The 20,411-nt window shown below is 41.0% G+C and overlaps 1 protein-coding gene across 1 annotated transcript in view; it reads left to right on the top strand.

The window, feature by feature from the left end:
• Nucleotides 1–20,411, top strand: part of TEC (tec protein tyrosine kinase) — a 141,941-nt gene that overhangs the window by 75,870 nt on the left and 45,660 nt on the right. The window contains exon 3 of the mRNA XM_052641863.1: nucleotides 15,976–16,080. Coding sequence (XP_052497823.1) covers nucleotides 15,976–16,080 — 105 coding nt within the window. The remainder of the gene's footprint in view (nucleotides 1–15,975; nucleotides 16,081–20,411) is intronic.

The raw sequence follows: 20,411 nt of genomic DNA, 5'->3' as shown, positions 1-20,411 counted from the left end.
GTATTTGGCTGCACCTGCTCTTAGTGACAGCACACAGAATCTTCAGTCTTCTTTATGGCATGCAGAATCTTTAGCTGCGGCCTGTGGGATCTGCTTCCTTGACCAGGGATTGAGCCTGGGCCTTCTACATTGGTATCTCAGAGTCTTAATCACTGGACACCAGAGAGTTCCCAGTTTATTATTTTTAGCAGCCTGGGCCCTTGCATGCCAAATATAATCATTCAGTGCCATGGTTCCTCATTTCCTTTAAGGTTAAATGCAACCCCTGTATCAGAGGCTTCCATAATCTGGTCCCTTCTTACCCGCCCCACTCCCCGCCCCCCGTCCCCGCCCCGACTCTCCTCTCCTGCCTCTTCCACTTGTCCTCCTCAGTTATCTGAACATGCAGGTACACTGACATCCCTAAATCTGCTTTGCTCCTTAGCCTATGATATTCTAGTTGTCAGTACTACTCTTTTTCTTTGCTGGGAAAACTCTTTTTAGGACTCAAGGTGCAGCTCAAAGAGGCACCTTCTCCATGTAACCTTCTCTTACTCTTCTCCTGGAAGAATCAACCTCTTCTTCCTTTGTGTCCCACTACATTTTGTTCAGGAAAGAACCTTCTACACTGCCTCATGAGTAATCATCTCTTCCCAATTAGCTGGAAATTCCTGAGAACAGGAGCAGATGCAACATAAATGTTGACTGTGAGAGCTGGAGGGGTGAGGAGGTGCAGGGGAGATACTTGAAACGTCTGAGGATATGTGGGTTAATTCCAGATATTTAATATCCTGTGTATGGAATGTAAGGCTTTTTGATTTGGGGACATAAATTATTCATTGTGACCTGTTCATACTTCCTTTCATAACTCAAAACGAGAAGTGTATGAATTACATTGTTCACAACTGTGATATCCATGAAACAAGCAACAGTGAAATAACTCTCAATTTGGCAATTGAAATAGTGTATGTGATTTTAAATAATTGTGCTGATTCTAGGTTAACTGTCTGATGTTTTAATTTGATTAAGTTAAATCCAGTTTCAATTCCAGTGTTTTCCTGGGCTGCCCATACCACATATCCATTGAGTTCCCACTGTGCTGGGTGCTGGTGGTGACCACATGAGGCAGGTGCCCATCCCCTACCCATCTATTATGGACATGGAGTATTCCATGAGAGTCTCACAGTTAACTACATATTATGATATGTAGAAGTTAGCAAAAGTACTTTCAGAAAAAGTACAGGCTGCTGTTGTTTCAAAGTGTGAGGTATGTGAGTAGGACCAAAACGTTCTAATGGTGCAAGATGTATTAAATGGAGCTACCTGAAAATACCAGTATTTGATCATTTTTCACTTCTAAAAGGGTAGTTTCTTATGGTTTGATGTAATATTACCTTTGTGAATTGATGAGAAAAGCCACCTCTCTTCTGAATCCACTTAAAAGCCTGTGCTTGGTAATATGGAGGTTTCAGATGTTCTCACAGAAGTCATTTGCTATAGAAACTCCTACAAGTTCCTTGAAAGCCTTGCAAAGCCTGTTGCTGTCTAGGTGGTATGATATGGTCCCTCTGCACTCAGAAGGGAGCTAAGGGGGTAAGGAAGAGAGAATCAAACAGATAAGGCCCCTCACAGGTGCTGGTGGGCCCACAGTGAGCATAGCTTGGTTTCTGGGCTGTGGGGGTCATGTGTTTGGCATTGGAGAGCATCTCTTGGAATGGCCATATATTCTGCAACATGGATTAATTTTTATTAGATTATTTGAGAGTTAATTTTATTAGCAGTAGCAGAGTAAGAGAGGATGAACAGTTTTGGGATAGCCCCCAGCTGTGATAACCAATGAAGAGTAGATAGCACAGTCTAGAACTCTGTCTTCATTTGCTCTTGGTCAACTGGTTTAATGTCAGTGCCCCCATGTACCTAATTATACAATACAGATGCTACATAACTCATTTTTTCAGTAAGATCAGTAGTTTTATAATTAGACTTGAAGCACTTAGAGATTGATGGATGCAAAGAGTTAAATGAGACCTCTAAGAGCACTGTGTGAACATCAGGAATTGTGTTGGTTCCTCTTTTGAATCCATTGTTCACAGTACCAACAAGGATAGCTAAATCTTTATTAGCAGCACTTAAGCAATTTGTTCATCTCTACTGTTTTTACCTGTTTATAATGCACACTTTCTGTATTTTCACAAGGAATTTTTGTAAGTATATTCAACAACTGCTTTGATCAGGATTTTTAAAAATATGATGGAAAGAAATATTTTTTTAGACTTTTCAAACGTACTCAAGTGTGGACAGAATAGCACACTGACTCGTATGTATCCAGCACCTGGCTAAATAACCCCAAGTCATACTCCCCATGCCCACTTCGGTTATCTTGTGGTACATCCTTCGCACTCTCAGTATCTTATAGAAATCACATAGTTTCTTCTACATATGCTTCCGTAGCCATCCCCAAAAGACACAGAGTACCCATCTTTTTGCATTTTGTTTTTTATGAAAGTGCATTTGGTTTGCAGTGTTCAGGAATACAGCAAAGCTAGACATATATATATATATATATTCTTTTTCAGATTCTTTTCACTTATTACAAATGTTGAGCATAGTTCCCTGTGCTATACAGTAGGTCCTTCTTGATTATTTTATATATAGTAGCGTGTATATGTTAGTTCCAGACTTCCAGTTTCTCTCTCCCCCTGCCTTTCCCCTTTGGTAACCAGAAGTTTGCTTTCTGTCTGTGAGTCTGTTTCTGTTTTGCATGTAAGTTCATTTGTATCGTTTTTTTTTTTTTTTAACAAAGTCTGCATCTTAATTAGAACCTTAATACTATCACTCATCTCAAAACATATCAACAGAACTTCCTTGATGGCATGAAGCAGGCCCAGTTAGTGGAAGAAATTGTTTTTAAAATAGTTTTATCCGTAGAATGTTCACAATTAAGAGATTGTGCTACCAATGTTTTCTGTAAATTAATTGTAATACAAAGTGAATATTCCTATAGAAACCATAGTAAAAGCAGTGGTTAGCACCCATTAGGCCTCCAGAAATCCGTGGAACTAGGCACTTTCATGTATTTCTCTTTGAATATCTTACTGTGGGGAGAATTGATAGTTCATCTTTTCTTATGAGAGATCTCAATATAAGATACACATTTTCTCTTTCTTGCTGGTGTTGTCCCATGTGATTCCTTCTCCCCATGTCCACCTCCTCATTCTCCTTCCCTTCACCCCTATCTCTTAGGCCCCCCTAGAAGCAAAAGGAAGGAACTTTCCCCAGCAGGACTGATTATCTTTACTGGCAAAAAGGAAGGATGTTGCTTTCTTGCGGGCAGCAAGCAGTCTAGGGAAGCTACGTTATATGTAGTTGAATGTTTTAAAGGTATTTTAGTGAGCAGACTGCAGGATGATCCTGTTAACACTGGAGCAAACTAGAGAAATGTCGTATATGGTCCAGTAGAAACTTATTTAAAGGCCAAGTTCATGCACTGGTCTTGCAGGATCCTAGCACAGCTGGGTTTATTTTAAAGAAATCTTATCTCCAAATCTTACTTCTCTGCAGGCACCTTTGTGGTTCACTCACATCAGATAAGCAGAGAGGTGTTTTTTTTTTTTTTAGTGGAGAATCTGGAGGTCTCACATGGGCAGTGCATAGATAAAGTTCCCAGGAGGTTGTGAGCCTCCTAACATTCCCCTTGCTCAGAAACCCAGTCCTGCCTGCATGTCATAGGTCAGCCTTCAGGATGAGGCTGGGAGCAGTTACCACAGGGGTTTCCCACCCCTGGGGCTATTGTTTCTCTGAACAATCACTTCATCAATCCATTTGGCCACGAAGGGGATACTGGGAGTAGGGGTGGAAATCGTACCCCTAATTGTGCTGCAGAAGTAGGCTCATGCCACATGCAAAAGCCGCAGAGTTTGCTGAGTGTGTTGGCATTACTCATTGCCCTGCCACGCACCACTTATCCCGGAAACTGCATTTTCAATTTTGCCCTGTTTGCTCTATAATTTTCACCCACCAGAAGCTCACACAGCTTCTCTCTCCTAAGTTCCTCTTGATTAGAAATCATGTTTTTGTGATTCTAGTTATTTGCACTTTCAAAAAGACATAAAATGTCATTAAAAAAAAAAACATGAACACATGACTTGTTCACTGGAGAGCCTCAGAACACGTGTGAGCAAACATATGTGCAGTCACATACATGTGGGTGCGCACAGAACCCCTGATACAGAAGCAAGGCTCTGCTTGTCACTGTTAACAGTAGAAACTTGAAAACTGAAACCTAGGTTAAAAGACTTTCCTTCTTTTATCCCCTTCCTTCTTTCTCTTTTACTACTTGAACATACAAACAAACAAGATTTGCAGCGGCTTATCCAGTGATTACTTTCTCTGTGGTTGGAGGAGGGGTCCCTTGACAGAGTTGTATTTCTGAGAATGTAATGTGTCAGTTACTGTGTTCATTTGTAGTCGCACATTCAGCAATGTGCTTTGACTGAACAGGAGGGCAGAAAAAGGGCCTCTTAGGTCCTGGAAATATGTGGTGTGCCTGTGCCCATCTGGGTTGGTGTATGTCTGAGACAGCAATGGCAGAAATAAAGCTAGCTGCAATGGAAGTGAAAGTTGCTCAGTCGTGTCTGACTCTTTGCGACCCCATGGACTATACAGCCCATGGAATTCTCTAGGCCAGAATACTGGAGTGGGTAGCCTTTCCCTTCTCCAGGGGATCTTCCCAACCCACTAGCTGAAACCCTGCTCTAAAATAGCATAGTCAAACAGATAGCTTGTGGGAAGCTGCCGTACAGCACAGGGACCTCAGCTTGGTGCTCTGTGATGACCTAGATGTGTGGGATGGTGTGAGTGTGGGAGGGAGATTCAAGAGCGAGGTAATATCTGTATACATTTAGCTTATTCACATTATTGTCAGCAGAAATTAACACAACATTGTAAAGCAGTTATCCTCTAATTAAAAAAAAAATTGATGGCTGTGACAGGATATTATGAAATCAGATTCAAGGAAGGCCTCCTCCCTGCTTAGCTGAATCCTCTTCTGTTCATTCATGTTTTCATTCATTCATGTCCAGCCCTGTGACCCTGTGGACTGTAGCCTGCCAGGCTCCTCTTTCCATGGAATTCTCCAGGCAAGGATACTGGAGTGGGTTGTCATTTTCTTCTCCAGGGGATCTCAACCCAGGGATCGAACCCAAATCTCCTGCATCTCCTGCAGTGGCAGGTGAGTTCTTTACCACTGTGCCACCTGGGAAGCATTCATTCATTCATTCATGCACAAGTCATCAGGCACCTGCCACAGGTCAGGTGCTGTGGAGGACGTGGGTGTGTCTTTCTCAGTTGGTGACCTTTATCCTGCCTGCCTCGAAGAAGTGGGTGATGAGAAAGGGAGAAAGAGGAAGGTAGGGCTGGGCACCAGCATTAGGGGAAGGTATTAAATTAATTGTATTTCTTAACCAGAAAAATTTAGCACTGGATGAATCAGGTAGGTGGATGAGTTGTTTCTAAATCAAAACAAATACTAAGGCAGAGCCTTCATTTAATTGAGAGCTGATTAATTGCCTACTTCATTTTTATACCAATTTTTTTCTTTGTTTGTTGTTAAGTTTTCTAAGTCTTTGATTTATCCAAAACTTTTTTATATAGGTCACTATAGAGTATTGAGTAGAGTTCCCTGTGCTATACAGTAGGTCCTTATTAGTTATCCATTGTATATATAGTAGGGCATACATGTCAGTCCCAATCTCCAACTTATCCCTCCCGCCTTCACCTCTGGAGAAGGCAATGGCACCCCACTCCAGTACTCTTGCCTTGGGAATCCCATGGATGGAGGAGCCTGGTAGGCTACAGTCCATGGGGTCACTAGAGTCAGACACGACTGAGCGACTTCACTTTCACTTTTCACTTTCCTGCATTGGAGAAGGAAATGGCAACCCACTTCAGTGTTCTTGCCTGGGGAATCCCAGGGACAGAGGAGCCTGGTAGGCTACAGTCCATGGGGTCACTAGAGTCAGACACGACTGAGCGACTTCACTTTCACTTTTCACTTTCCTGCATTGGAGAAGGAAATGGCAACCCACTTCAGTGTTCTTGCCTGGGGAATTCCAGGGACAGAGGAGCCTGGTGGGCTTCCATCTATGGGGTTGTACAGAGTCGGACATGACTGACGCGACTTAGCAGCAGCAGCAGCAGCCTTTACCTTCTGGTAACCATAAGATTGTTTTCTATATCTGTAACTCTTTTTCTGTTCTGTAAATAAGTTCATTTGTACCATTTTTTTCAATTCTATGTGTAAGCAATATCATACCGTATTTGTCCTTCTCTGTCTGACTTAACTTCACCCAGTATGACAATCTCTGAGTTCATTTATGCTTCTGCAAATGGCATTATTTTGTTCTTTTTTTTTTTTTTTATAGCAGAGTAATATTCATTGTAGGGCTTCCAAGGTGGATCAAGTGGTAAAGAAGACTAAGAGTACGTGGCTTAAGCGTTAGTTGCTCAGTCATGTCCGACTCTGTGCAACCCTATTGACTGTAGCCTCTCCAGACTCCTCTGTCCATGGGATTTTCCAGACAAGAATACTGGAGTAGGTTGTCATTCCCTTCTTCAAGGGATCTTCCCTACCTAGGGATCGAATCTGGGTCTCCCAGATTACAGGCAGATTCTTTCCTGTCTGACCCACTGTGGAAGCCCAAGCGGTAAAGAATCTGCCTGCCACTGCAGGCAATGCAGTAGATGTGGGTTTGATCCCTGGGTCAGGAAGAGCCTCTGGAGGAGGAAATGGCAACTCACTCTAGTATTCTTGCCTGCAAAATCTTATGACATAGGAGCCTGCAGGCTGCTGTCCATGGGATCTTGAAGAGTTGGACACAGCTGAATGGCTGAGCATGCAATATTCTATTGCATATATGTACCACATCTTCTTTATGCATTCCTGTCGATGAGGACATTTCATGTCCTGTGAAAGTGGAAAAAAAGTGAAAGCGTTAGTTGCTCAGTCGTGTCTGATTCTTTGTGACCCCATGGACTGTAGCTTGCCAGGCTCCTCTGTCCATGGAATTGTCCAGGCAAGAATATTGGAGTGGGTAGCCATTCTCTTCTCCAGGGGATCTTCCTGACTCAGGGATTGAACCTGGGTCTCCTGCATTGCAGGTGAATTCTTGACCATCTGAGCCACTGTAAATTGTGCTGCAGTTAACACTGGGATGCATGCATCTTTTCAAATTATGGTTTCCTTTGGGTAGATGCCAAGAGATGGATTACTGGATCCTGTGGTAACTCTGTGTATAGTTTTTTAAAGAACCTTCAAACTGTTCTCCATAGTGGCTGTACCAATATACATGCCCACCAATAGTGTAGGAGGGTTCCCTTTTCTCTATACCCTCTCTAGCATTTATTATTTGTAGATTTTTTTATGACCATTCTGACCATGTGAGGTGATATCTCGTTGTATTTTTGATTTGCATTGAGGATCTTTTCATGTACTTTTTTGGCTACCTGTATGTCTTCCTTGGAGGAAGGTCTATTTAGATCTTCCACTCATTTTTTGATTGGGTGTTGTTTTTTTTTAAGAGTTTCTTTTTCTGTGAACCATGTTTAAAGTCTTTATTAAATTTGTTAATATAGTTTCCATTGTTTTAGTTTTTTTACCTCAAGGCATGTGAAATATTACTTCCCTGACTGAGAGTCCATCCCACCCCCTCTGCACTGGAAGGTTAAGTCTGAAGTGCTGGACCTTCAAAGGAAGTCCCAAGGTTGTTTGATATTGAGCTGCGTGAGCTATTTGAAGTCTATGATTTAGAACAGTAAATTATTAGCAAAGAATTTCTTAGTTTCTAAATATTCCCAGATTTGAAGGTCTCTGAAGGCAGGGGCCATATTTTTTTTTTTTTTCAGCTTTGTTGAGGTTATAATTGATACATAGTAAACTGCATGATAGGCTACCCACTCAGTATTCTTGGGCTTCCCTGGTGGCTCAGTTGATAAAGAATCTGCCTGCAATGGGGGAGACCTGGGTTCGATCCCTGGGTTGAGAAAGATCCCCTGGAGAAAGGAGTGGCTATCCACTCTGGTATTCTCGCCTGGAGAATTCTGCAGACTGTATAGTCCATGGGGTCGCAAAGAGCTGGACATGACTGAGCAACTTTCACTTTCATACTACATGTACTATGTGAGAAGTCTTGACATATGTATATACCTGTGAAGCCATTACTACAATAAAATAATGAACATATCCATTACCCCTCAAATTTTCCTCATGCTCTTTTTGTAATTCATACCCCCTTTCTATCTCACTGTCCCTAGGTAATCACTCATCTGATTTTTGGCGCTATAGTTTGCATATATGAGAATTTGAAATAAACTCATATAGCATTTACTCTCTAAAAAGCTAGCTCCTTTCACCTAGCATATTATTTTGAAGTATATCCATTTTATTGTATCAATGTTGCATTTCTTTTTATTGCTGTAAGCTATTTCATTGTTTGTCCTGTCACCTGTTGACGGTCATTCAGGTTGTTTCCAGTTTTCAGCTAATACAAATAAAGCTGCTGGGAAGAACATTTTAGCAGATGTATGGGAGTAAGAGAGCTTTGTTAGTCTGAGGGTGGCAGAATAATCATAATTTAGTATGGAAGGTGACTCTATGGACTTATGTTTGTGATCTTAGTGTTTGCATGTGGCAATTAGTAGTTCTAAAAACTGAAAAATTTATGTATAATGTAATAAGCACTGGTTGATATTACTTTCACTTACATGCCTTTGGCCAGAGATTGGGCACACGGTCTTACCCAAATGCATGGAGATAGGAAAATACAGTCTAGCTGGGCAACCAGGAAGAAGGGGGAAACATGGCAGTCAAGATCTCGAGCATCATCTCTGCTCCCTAGGGCTCATAGTCTTTGGATTGAATTGATTAATTCTTGAATTCATTGAATTTGGATGTCTGTCACATGAAATTTATAAAGTAAGAGATCTATATATGTTGATTTCTACATAACTCACTCGAGTTTTTACTAAGTTTAAGAATTTAAGTAAATTACTTTTAGACTTACTTGCAAATACTTGTGTTAGTAGGTTTTGCTTTCAACTATGATAAAACATAATTGGTATTAGTTTTAAAAAGTGCCCTTGGGTTGCAAAAGGGTATTAGGAATAGGGTGCCAGAAGTATAGAAGCATCTTTAACAGGAAATGGTTACTTGGGGGGAATAAAAACTTTAACTTTGAATACAGTGAAAAACAATCTCCAGAAACCTTATAATCATCTCTGTCAGCACAATATTATTTGAAGATTATTATGTGATTTTGGAAATGAATTTTTTTTTTTTGTCTTCAGGTTCCTTATCATTTATCCTGTTTTTGTTCTGGATGTTATGTTAGAAACCATAATCTTCCTAAGTGAGCCATGCTTATGTATGTAACTACTGGCTTCTTAATGTAAAAGTACTCTTTTTGTTTGTTTGATTAAAGTCACTTTGTAAATTGTAAGGCCCTTATGTCAGTTATTATTATGGGCTGATTAAAAGGGAGGAAAAAAATATTAAGATGCCAAGTGTTTGGTTTAGTTTTCTTCTAGTTTTTCATTGGAATTTAGTACTTAGTAAAGCGGGGAGTTTTCATCATAGAATTACCAAGTTGGAAATGACTTTATATTTTATTTATTCTGCTTCTCCTGATTCTCCTGATACTGGAAAGGCCTATATCAAAATTATTTCCAGTATCCACTTGCACACGGTCATAACCATCCTGAGGTTTTCCTTGTTTCTTATGATTAATGTGTCCTGTTGCTCTTGAGGCCCATTTTTTCAGCTCTGTTCTGAGTGGAAAGGGAAAACAACCTTCATGTATGAAGTAGGCCTTTTTACTCATTTGAGATTTTTGGTAGAATACATCATTTTATTTCTTTCCTTTTCAAGAGTTGATTGAAAACTCTATGGCCTTTTATTATTGACCCCTCTGAACTTTCATTGTCAACTTGATTATTCCTTTCCTTAATGTTAGCAAATGGCTAGTTGTAAATTCCATAAGGGCAAGAAATTCTGTGCTTTCAAAATCTCTATCATGGTTCTTTGGTATCTCTGTGCTTGATAGTAGAAGGAAACCAAAATCAATCTTTAATTAATGTGACTGAGTGAAGAAACGGTCATGATAGAATATAGTGAATGTCACTAGGAAGCTTTGATGCTGCCCATCTGCTGAGGACTGTGAGATTTAAGAACTTCACTATTATTATATATAATATATCTTTTGTCTGTATTCTCTGGAAGGTCCTTTGTCATTAAACATGCCATGTCAACAGCCATCTTTGGGTTTGTACTTATGGTCTGTTTTAATTGTTGTTTCCTTTGGAGAAAACAGAAGCTGACTGAACACTAAACAATTTAACTGGACCAGATGAGTCCTAATGAAAGCATGGCAGTGTGTGTGCAACTAACTGGTTTGAGGTGTGCTTTTAAGGTGTGCTGTGTGCGTGTTCAGTCACTCAGTTGTGTCTGACTCTGCAACCTCATAGACTATAGCCCACCAGGCTTCTCTGTCCATAGAGTTTTAATTCTATAGTTTGGGGAGAGAGATTCAATTCCAGCAAATAGCCCAGCCCTCACATTCAAGTAAGCTGTTAGTTTGAATCTTATTTACTGTCCAGTTTGCATTTAATTGGTGAACTTGCTTTGATCTTATACCTATTAAGAATTATAAACATGAGAAATTTCCACTGAGTTAGTTTGTACTCAGTTAAGTGATATCAAGTTACTAAAGAGTGCATAGCACTTGAGAAATCAGGATTGGAATTAGAGTTAAGGTCTTGGTTTGTTGTGTGACTTCTGCCCAGTTAATTACACGCTGTCAGCCTTGATTTCTTCATCGGTAAAGTGGGGTGGCAGCTCTCATAATGCTGTGAGGATTCATTGAATTACCATTAAAGGTGCACATAGTGCCTGATACTCAGGCTTGAGAGACCAGGAGTCAGGTAAAAGCTTCTGTGAGTTTGAAAGATGTGGTTTCAGTTCTAGCTCAGCCACTCATCACCTCTCAGCTACTCAGTTTCCTAACAACTTCCCAGGGTTGTTGTGAAGATGAATTAATAGTAGATGCTGCCATTTAGAGAGTGACTTCCCTATACCAGCCACTGTACTGAGCACCTTTGTACCTTATCTTTTTTCCTGCTTAGAGCTTAGTGAAATGAGCAGTGAAATTATCCTTTATCCGTAGTGAAATTATCCTATACCTACAGAGGAACCCAGAGAAGGCAGAATGTGGCTGGACTCAGGATCTGCCTGCCTCCAAAGTCCATGCCCCTGACCTGAGGTCCCTGCAGTGCACAGGTAATTCATCCAGTAGCTTTCTTCTGTGGCAGGCAGCTGAGAATAGCCACATTAGGAATAAAAGTTGTGATACAGGGGGAAAGGGAGGAACCATTAACAATATCGGAGGGAAACTCTTATTGTGCATAGTAAGTATTAGGACAGGGATGTAGAAAGGAGGACCCGAGGGTGTTTTGCAGGTAAACCTGGGGCCAGCTCTGGATATTTGTATACAATCATAAAAATTTAGTTTAATTTAGAGTTGTTATTGATATTTTAAAAAACATTTTAATTCTAGAAATTAAAGGAAAATAGTGTATCTTGTAAGACTTTCCCAGGGGCAGGTTCTCTTTCATCTAATTCCGAGTTTTACTGTTCTGTTGATGTGTTGTTTTACACACGTCATATTTCATCTGTCTCTCTAGTTTCCCTATTTAAACAATGGACAAAATGACCATTAGTTACCTATTCCTAATTTGGTCTCAAATAGTCATTTTGGTGTCCTTTCCTACACTTCCCCTGAACCACTTTGAACTTCAGCCACAGTGAATTTCTGTTCCCTAAATCAGTGCTTTGTTGTTTTTATCGCCTGAGTTCTCTTCTCCACTTTCTCTAAAAGAAAACTTGTACTTATCTTTTAAAAACCAAATCAAAATATCAGTTCCTCCCTGAAACTTTCCTGCCTTTTCCCGGCTTATTCCATAGCATAGCATGACACATGACTTCATCTTTATTTGATTGTGAGTCATTTCCCCCTTCCCCTTCCACCTACCATATTATTGTGAGCTCCTCTTGAGGGGACTCTCAACCCCTTTCCGTAATGTTGAGACTGCAGCACACAGCGCTGTGCTTGGTGTCTGATCAGTGTTTGCCGGCAGGATAGGTAAAGTAATGAATGACCAACTTAAGTGTGAACCTTTATCTGTAAATTTCATAGGGAAGTATTTGAATTAATAAACCCAAATGTTAGTATAGTACAATAGATTATATATCATGGGATGTGTATTTAGGGGGGCATAAACCAGCCCACCCCCAATTTTCCTATATAGATTAACTGGCATCTGTCAGCTGCTTTTAGTCGCGGGGACAGATGGTAAGTGGAGATAGGCGTTTCAGAAAGTGATGATGGTCTGCTGCTCAAGAGCTAAGGGAGCTGGCAGGTGATAAATGACCCCAGAGCAGTGTCTGAAAAAGCTCCATGATGTATCAACAGGGATTTTCTCCAGGGTTGGGGGGTTAAAGGTCACTTGATTTTCTTCGTGCTATTAATATTTTTGAAGGTTTCTACAGTGAACACGTGTGACTCATTAACAGGATCGCAGTTTCTTCTGCCCACTAACTGGCATAAGCCCAGGAACAGGGTAGGTGGCCTTGTCTAACTAGCCCCCTTGGCACTGTGCACCAGGTTCTTTACAAGTTGGGCCCTGTTCACCTGCCTCATGGAGAAGGCAATGACACCCCACTCCAGTACTTTTGCCTGGAAAATCCCATGGAAGGAGGAGCCTGGGGGGCTGCATTCAGTGGGGTCACTAGAGTCGGACACGATTAAGCGACTTCACTTTGACTTTTCACTTTCATGCATTGGAGAAGGAAATGGCAACCCACTCCAGTGTTCTTGCCTGGAGAATCCCAGGGACGGGGAGGCCTGATGGGCTGCTGTCTATGGGGCCGCACAGAGTCGGACACAACTGAAACGATTTAGCAGCAGCAGCAGCACCTGCCTCATGTACCCTGGGCTTCAGCCACACTTTTTTTCCTACTTATTTATTTTATATAGCAAACACTCACAGATATCATATTATAGATCACTCTTTAAAGCATTTTGCAAATGCTAACTCATTTAACTCTCATAACTATCTAATAATCTCTATGAAGTGGGCACTATTATTCCCATTTTATAGATGAGGCAACTGAGGTCATTCTGGAATATGTTTTTCATCCCATGTGCTGTGATTTTCATTCCCTTCCTACCGTATTATCAGAATTTCTTTTCTGAAATTAATCATATAAGCCTTGGTTCCCCAGTGTTCTCTTAGCATCTTTTTTATATCCAGTACTTACTACGTATTGCTGTGTTCTCATGTATGTCTCTCCCACAGGTAAACTTGGGCAAGTTACTTAATTTTTGTTTCCTTCTTCTGTAAGATGTGTCTGTTAACTGTTAACTCACAGCAATGGCACAATATTTGGATTGTATGTTCAGGAAATGCGCTTTCTCTCTCTGGACTTGGTGTGTTCCTTAACACAGTGGCTGGCACGGAGCAAGTATTGTTCTGTAAGAAACTGAGTGGATGAGACAGAAGGAAAACCAGAGTGACCTAAAGTCAGAGCCTCTGCAGGAGAGAATAGCAGCACTTCCTTAATGCCTCATAAAGGCTTGAGCAGAAGATAGCTGAGCGAAGGCCATTTGGTTTGGTCATGAGTAGTGTTTTTGAGAACAACTTTAGCAGCTGTGGTGAGAAGGGAGGCAGGCAGATTGCACGTGGTTAAGGAGGAGTGGGTGGGAAGGAAATGAAGGCTGAAGGTGTAATACCTCTCTTTCAGGAAGGGAAGGCCAGAAGAAGGTCCTCAGTGTGGATGGCAGAGGCCTGAAGGTGACTATAGCAGAGGTCCCCAGCCTCCAGGCTTGGGACCGGTACCTGCTGTCAGATCGCTAATTGCTGTCTAATTGCTGGCAGCAACATTAGGTTAGAAATAAAGTGCACAGGGAATGTAATGCACTTGAAATATCCTAAAACCAATCCCCAACCGCATGGTCCATGGAAAAATTGTCTTCCATGAAATTGGTCCCTGATGCCAAAAAGGTGGGGGACTTCTGATCTGTAGGCAGGAGAAGCAAAGGCCTCAGAAGAGTATGGCTGTAAAGAGCTTTCCTCTGGCTCTTGGGGCGGAAGGTCAGTCCATGCTCAGAATCCATGTTGCCCCATCGAGGACTTGGCTTCATTAATTTTGTCAACCTGTTTACAGCTGGGGCATCCAAGGTTGAGGGAGCCTAAGGAGCTGTTTGGGATCCTTGGGTGATGTGTTTAACCTGTCTGAGGTGCAGTTTCCTCATCTGTAAAGTGAGAATTTGGTGAGCATAGAAAGAAATGAGGTCTGTTAAGTGCCAACTATTGTGTCCTTAGCTGTTGTGTCCTTTTAACCTTCTCATAGAGACAGGATGAAACAGAAGAAAAAGAAGGGTGAATCTTAGGGTGTTTTAGGCCTGCAAAAGTAAGAAGTCAGGGATGTGCTTGTGGGACGGCTTCTCTCTTCTCCATGAGGGAGTGACGGGGATGGTCCACTGGGATGAGGGCAATTGGTGGGGTTGGCAGCTCTGTAGCGTTTATGAGACTGGTGGTCTCCGTGGAGGCCACCAGCTTCTCTCCACTGGAGGCAGATGAGACCTGTGAAGGCCTGGCTAAGTATGAGAGGACAGGTAGGATTGTTTTGTGACCTGCTGCTGCCAGGCATGCAGGAGCAGAAGAAGGTGTGGGTAGAACTGGGGACTGACGGAAATGTCAGTGGGGGATGGGGGTTCCTGTGTGGGAGTGGGTTGGGGAGAGGGAGAGAGAGATGGGGGTGGAGGGAGGAAGGGAGACAAGGAGGATGGCTGCACTGGTAAAATGACAGTCAGGTAACAAATGGGAGCTGATAGTCTGGGAGGGTGGTCTGGGCTGAGGGTGGTCTGGGCTGAGGGTGGTGGTAGTTAAAACACAGAGCTGCTTATAAGGAGCAGGGTAGGGACTCCAAAGGTTGTGGCCAGAGGGGAGTTTCAAAGCGCTAGATGAAGCAGTTTTGAATGACCAGGGCCAGGGCATGCCTGGGTCACCCCAGATACTACCGTGTTCTTCGTCTGCATTTCTCTTCTTCTGTTCTTTGTCATATGACTCCGTACATTCTCTTCTAAAGTAATCTTAGTCTTTGCGCAGCTTTTTGTATGGGATGTATCAGTTAATATTATTCAGTAAACATTTTTTATTTCTACATTGTGCTTAAAATCATTTTTAAGGATGCCAAATTGTCTTTGCACATACTACTTTGTATTCTTCTGGATTTTTTTTCCCTGGGATAAATTCTCACATGTGAGATCATTATGCTCATGGATGTTAATGTTTTGGAGGGAGAAGTCCTGGTATGTCATTAGTTACTTGCTGTAGGGAGATTTGCAGTGAGCAGGGAGGGAGGGCAATAGGGAAGGAAAAAAAAAGAAAAGAAAATTCAAACATAGACTCTGAATGGAGGTTTTGCATGAGCATGCGTCCTCACATCCTCCTGAGTTCTGTGTGCTGGAGTGCAAGATGTCTCTGGCTGGAGTTTGCATCTGTGATCGAGTGGATGGACTTTTGCTTGGTTTGTCTCTGATGCTTTCTTTTTTGGGTTATGAGAGTTGGCTGTCATCTGCAAGTTAAGGTGTGTGTCTTTAAGGAAGACAGCAATCAAAAGGAGTCTCTTTCTCAGTTCTAGACCTTTCTGGAGAGGACAAGGACAGAGCAATTTCAGCTTTGAAAATTAAAAGGCTTAATTATTTTGATTATAACCCTCATAGTGTTAGTATTTTGAATAATTTTAGCCATACAGCCAGGCATGATTTAGATAATTCTGAAGGAAATTGTAATGTTTTGAATCAGTGATTTTTAAAACAAATATTGCTATTAATAACATTTTCCCTTTAACTTATGATTGAAATGGTTCTCTTTTTTTAACAGAAAAAGTACAGAAAGGGATTTATTGATGTGTCAAAAATCAAGTGTGTGGAAATAGTGAAGAACGATGATGGTGTCATTCCCTGTCAAAATAAATATCCATTTCAGGTGAGCTGGCATATTTTTTCCACAGTGAATTTCTGGGCTTTTAGTCATGTTTACTATTTCACATTTAAGTTCCCTGTCATTGCTTTGTTGATTGATTTCTTGCAGCTTTGTTGGAGTATTAATATAATTGACCCATAAGAATCATATATATGTAGGGTATAGATTTGATGTTTTGATATATTTCAACATTATGAGATGATTGCTACAATCAAGCCAGCTAACATATCCATCATTTCACGTAGTTACCATTTTCTTTCCTTCCCCCATTATGAGATGATTGCTACAATCAAGCCAGTTAACATATCCATCATTTCACGTAGTTACCATTTTCTTTCCTTCCCCCCTCCCTTTTTTTTTTCTCCAGTGGTGAGACACTTATCTACCTTCTTAGCAAATTTCAAGCATGTAGTGTTGTTAACTGCTATCCCCATGCTGTACCTTTGATCTCCAGAACTCATTCATCTTGCATAACTTCAGCTTTGTACCCTTTGACCAACATCTCCCAGTGCTCCTCCTACCTGCCCCTGTCAGCCACTCTTGCTGTCTCTATGAGTGTGTTTAAGATTCCACATCTGTGATCATGCAATGTGTATCTTTCTGTGTCTGGTTTATTTCACTTATCATGATGCCCTCCAGGTTTATCCACGTTGAGGCAAGTGACAGGATTTTTCTTTTTTAAAGCTGCATAATGTTCCACTGTGTGTATGTATATATATGTTTGTATGTGTGTGTGTGTATATATAAAACAATTGCTTGTATTCATTAATCTGTCTGTGGACATCTCCTCATGTTTACCAACTAGATGGCTGTCAGAACCCTCTCCTTTTTGGGTTTTCATGGGGGCTCCATTACTTAGGCACAGGTGATTACATCATTGGCCATTGATGAATGAATTCAGTCACAGCTCCTCTGTCCTTCTCGGAGCTCTCCACCTCCGAGAAGTGAGACTGAAAGTTCCAATACTGTGATCACAGGGCTGGCTTCACTGGCAGCCAGCACCCTCCCCTACCTTCTCCCAGATTGTCACCTCATTAGCATAATAAAAAATACCCCTTTTCTCAGCGCAGGAAATTCCAGGGGTTTCTAGGAGCTCTGTGCCAGGAACCGGAACAGAGACCAAATACATATTTGTTGTTATAAATCACAATATCACAGGTGTTAGGTACAAATTGGCACTTGTCATGGGCACTTGCCATTTACCTCTACAAGATGCTGCTGCAGCTGCTGACCTTCAGTACCCGCTGAAAGAAGTTCAGGGTATAGAGTGGAAATGAAGCACTCTGTGTTTTAGGAAAAACTGGCAGGACAGGTCTTCTGATAGATATTTTCAGGAGCTGATTTTATGAGCACAGTTCTTGTATCTCCTCATATCTGGAAAAGCACTAAAATCTTTCATAATGATGACTGTTTAACGAGCCTAGCAGAAACCTTCTGGCAAAATATGTGCTTGATTGCATGTACCCTCCCTTCAGCAAAAGTCACATATATATTGATCATCCCCCTTGCCTCTTTGGAGCAGTTTCTCAGAGTTATCTGACGTGCTGATTCCTGGGCTGCAGTCCTCATTTTGCCCTAAATAAAACTTGCAGCTCTCACATTGTATCTTTTCAAGGTTGACACAGGTATGAAAATCATGGGCCGAATGAGGCAGCATACATCCCCAGAGCCCTCTCTCTTAGTGCTTTATCTTTACCTCTTTATTACATCTCATTTTCTGTCTTGTAATAAGGTATTTCTTAGATTCATTTCTGTATCTCATGTAGTCCTAGCAAAGTGCTAGTTGTATGAATTAATCACTGAGGAGAATATAGCAATATTTGTTCTATGAAAGGAGATCCAACCAGTCCATCCTAAAGGAAATCAGTCCTGAATATTTATTGGAAGGACTGATGCTGAAGCTGAAACTCCAGTCCTTTGTCTACCTGATGAAAAAGAACTGACTCCTTGGAAAAGACCCTGATGCTGGGAAAGATTGAAGACAGAAGGAGAAGGGGACAACAGAGGATGAGATGGTTGGATGGCATCACCGACTCAATGAACATGCATTTGAGTAAATTCCCAGAGTTGGCAATGGACAGGGAAGCCTGGTGTCCTGCGATCCATGGCATTGCAAAGAGTTGGACACGACTGGGTGACTGAACTGAACTGTTCTATGGTGTTCCCATTGTTATTAGACCACATTTATTTGATTAAAATGAATGAGAAGGGATTGTTGACAAAAAACTAATCAGTTGATCTAAGAAAGAAGTGGGGATTTTATTTTATTTTATTTTATTTTTAGAATTTTAAGTAATTAAGTTTATTACTAAAATATACGTATACGTTTAAAATATATTATCCATTTAGAAGTGGGGATTTTAAAAAACTATTTTATATTGAAGTATAATTGATTAACAATGTCATGTTAGTTTCAGGTGTACAGCAGAATGATTCAATTTTATGTATATATATATATACACACACACACACACACACGCATGTATCTATTTTTGGGGGGGATTGGCATGTACACACTGCCGTGTGTGTGTGTGTGTGTGTGTGTGTGTGTATGTGTATGTATGTATATATTTTTTTGGCTTTTCCGTGCAGCTTGTGAGATCTTATTTCCCTGACCAAGGACTGAACCTGGGCCCTTGGCAGTGAGAGCATGGGTGAAGTCCTAACCACTGTATTGCCAGGGAAGTCCCCATACTGCTGTATTTTAAATGGCTAACCAACAGGGACCTGCTGATAGCATGGGGAACTCTGCTCAATATTATGTAACAATCTACATGGGAAAAGAATTTGAAAAAAAAAAAAAATGGAAAACTTAATTCGAGCCAGAGTTGAGGATTATAACCTGGGAGGAGCATCTCAAAAAGCTCTGAGAATTGTTCCACCTTCTACAAGTCAAGACACAGTTAATAATACATCAGTTTTTGAGTCAGAGGCCTGGACATCATGTGACATATTATTGACAGTTTTACAGAATCCAGATCTGAGCAGCATTGTAGTGGGTCATGTAACCCCTTACAAGATCAAGAAGGAATGCTATCTTTTAAGGCACTGTATTGTTCCTGCTGGGAAGATGATGTTGCTCTTTAGGGTTGAGCAGGTATTTCTGCCGATGGGGAGGTTTGATTTTGCATTACAGAGTTACACAATGTACAGTGGGGGGGGGGAGAGGAGGCTGAAGAGCAGATAAGAATTTTTTGTTTACATTTCTCTTGTCTTGCCATAAAAACATTATTTTTATTTCTCAGGATTATCTATTAAATATGGTCAGGAAGAGCCATCTATTGATGAAAGAGCTATCTGTGTTCAATCTAGTGGCTGTTGACATAGTAAAGAGAGGTTTCTAGCCAGATATTTCTTTTTGGTCAATCAGGGTGTTTCTGCCTTGTGACTGACCATCAAGGGTAAAGTGAAGACCAAAATTCTTGGGTTAGCTTCCCATTCTCAATTTTGTTATTAATATTAAAAATGTTAGGAATAAGACTGTCTAATTGCTCACCTGGAGGTAACTCTAAAAGAGGTACTGTGGTTAAAAGTTTGGAACTTCGAGTCAGGATCTTGGCTTTCTGGAGGACCAGCTACATGCTGATGGGCAGGTAAATTAAGGGCTACCATTTGCAGTGTATTCTGTGTGAGTGGTGCCTCCGGGAGCTATTTAGAATTGGTGTCTTGGCTAGGCCTTAGTCTCCTCTTCTGCAAAATGGGAATACTAATGCCTTGATGGTAGGATTGATTGAGTTAATATCTGTAAAGCATGAAGTTTAGAGTTGGAGTAGTCAGTGCTTCATTAAGCTACCTACTGCAGTTGTTCGTAGTGGCAAAAGGAAGGTGTAGGAGTGATGCTGAAAGAGTAGTCCATTCATCTAAATATTATTCAGAAAAATACTTGATTGGAATAATCCCTGTTGTACCAAGTTTACTTAAGGAACTTTAGTTCCTTACATTGCAAGAAATAATAAGATTGGCACAGCATCCTGGCCTCTGTACATTTTTTTCCTCCTGTAAAAGCAGTCCTTTGCAAAATCCCACTTGATGTAGACATGAAGAAATAAATTTGCTTTTGTAAGAAGGGAATCTAGGTTCTTTGGAAAAGAATTGGAAATTGAAATTGGTTCTTTGGAAAGCAATTGACTTTTGCTTAAAGAATTTCCGAATCTTTTATTGGTTCCTACTGGTAGTCATGTGCAGCCATGAAACTAAAAGATGCTTATTCCTTGGAAGAAAACTTATGACCAACCTAGATAGCATATTGAAAAGCAGAGACATTACTTTGCCGACTAAGGTCCGTCTAGTCAAGGCTATGGTTTTTCCAGTAGTCGTGTACGGATGTGAGAGTT

The sequence above is a fragment of the Budorcas taxicolor genome, chromosome 6, assembly GCF_023091745.1.
Source record: "Budorcas taxicolor isolate Tak-1 chromosome 6, Takin1.1, whole genome shotgun sequence".
Lineage (NCBI taxonomy): Eukaryota > Metazoa > Chordata > Mammalia > Artiodactyla > Bovidae > Budorcas > Budorcas taxicolor.
The sequence above is the reverse complement of the archived record's forward strand: the minus strand, read 5'-3'. Positions and strand labels throughout refer to the sequence as shown.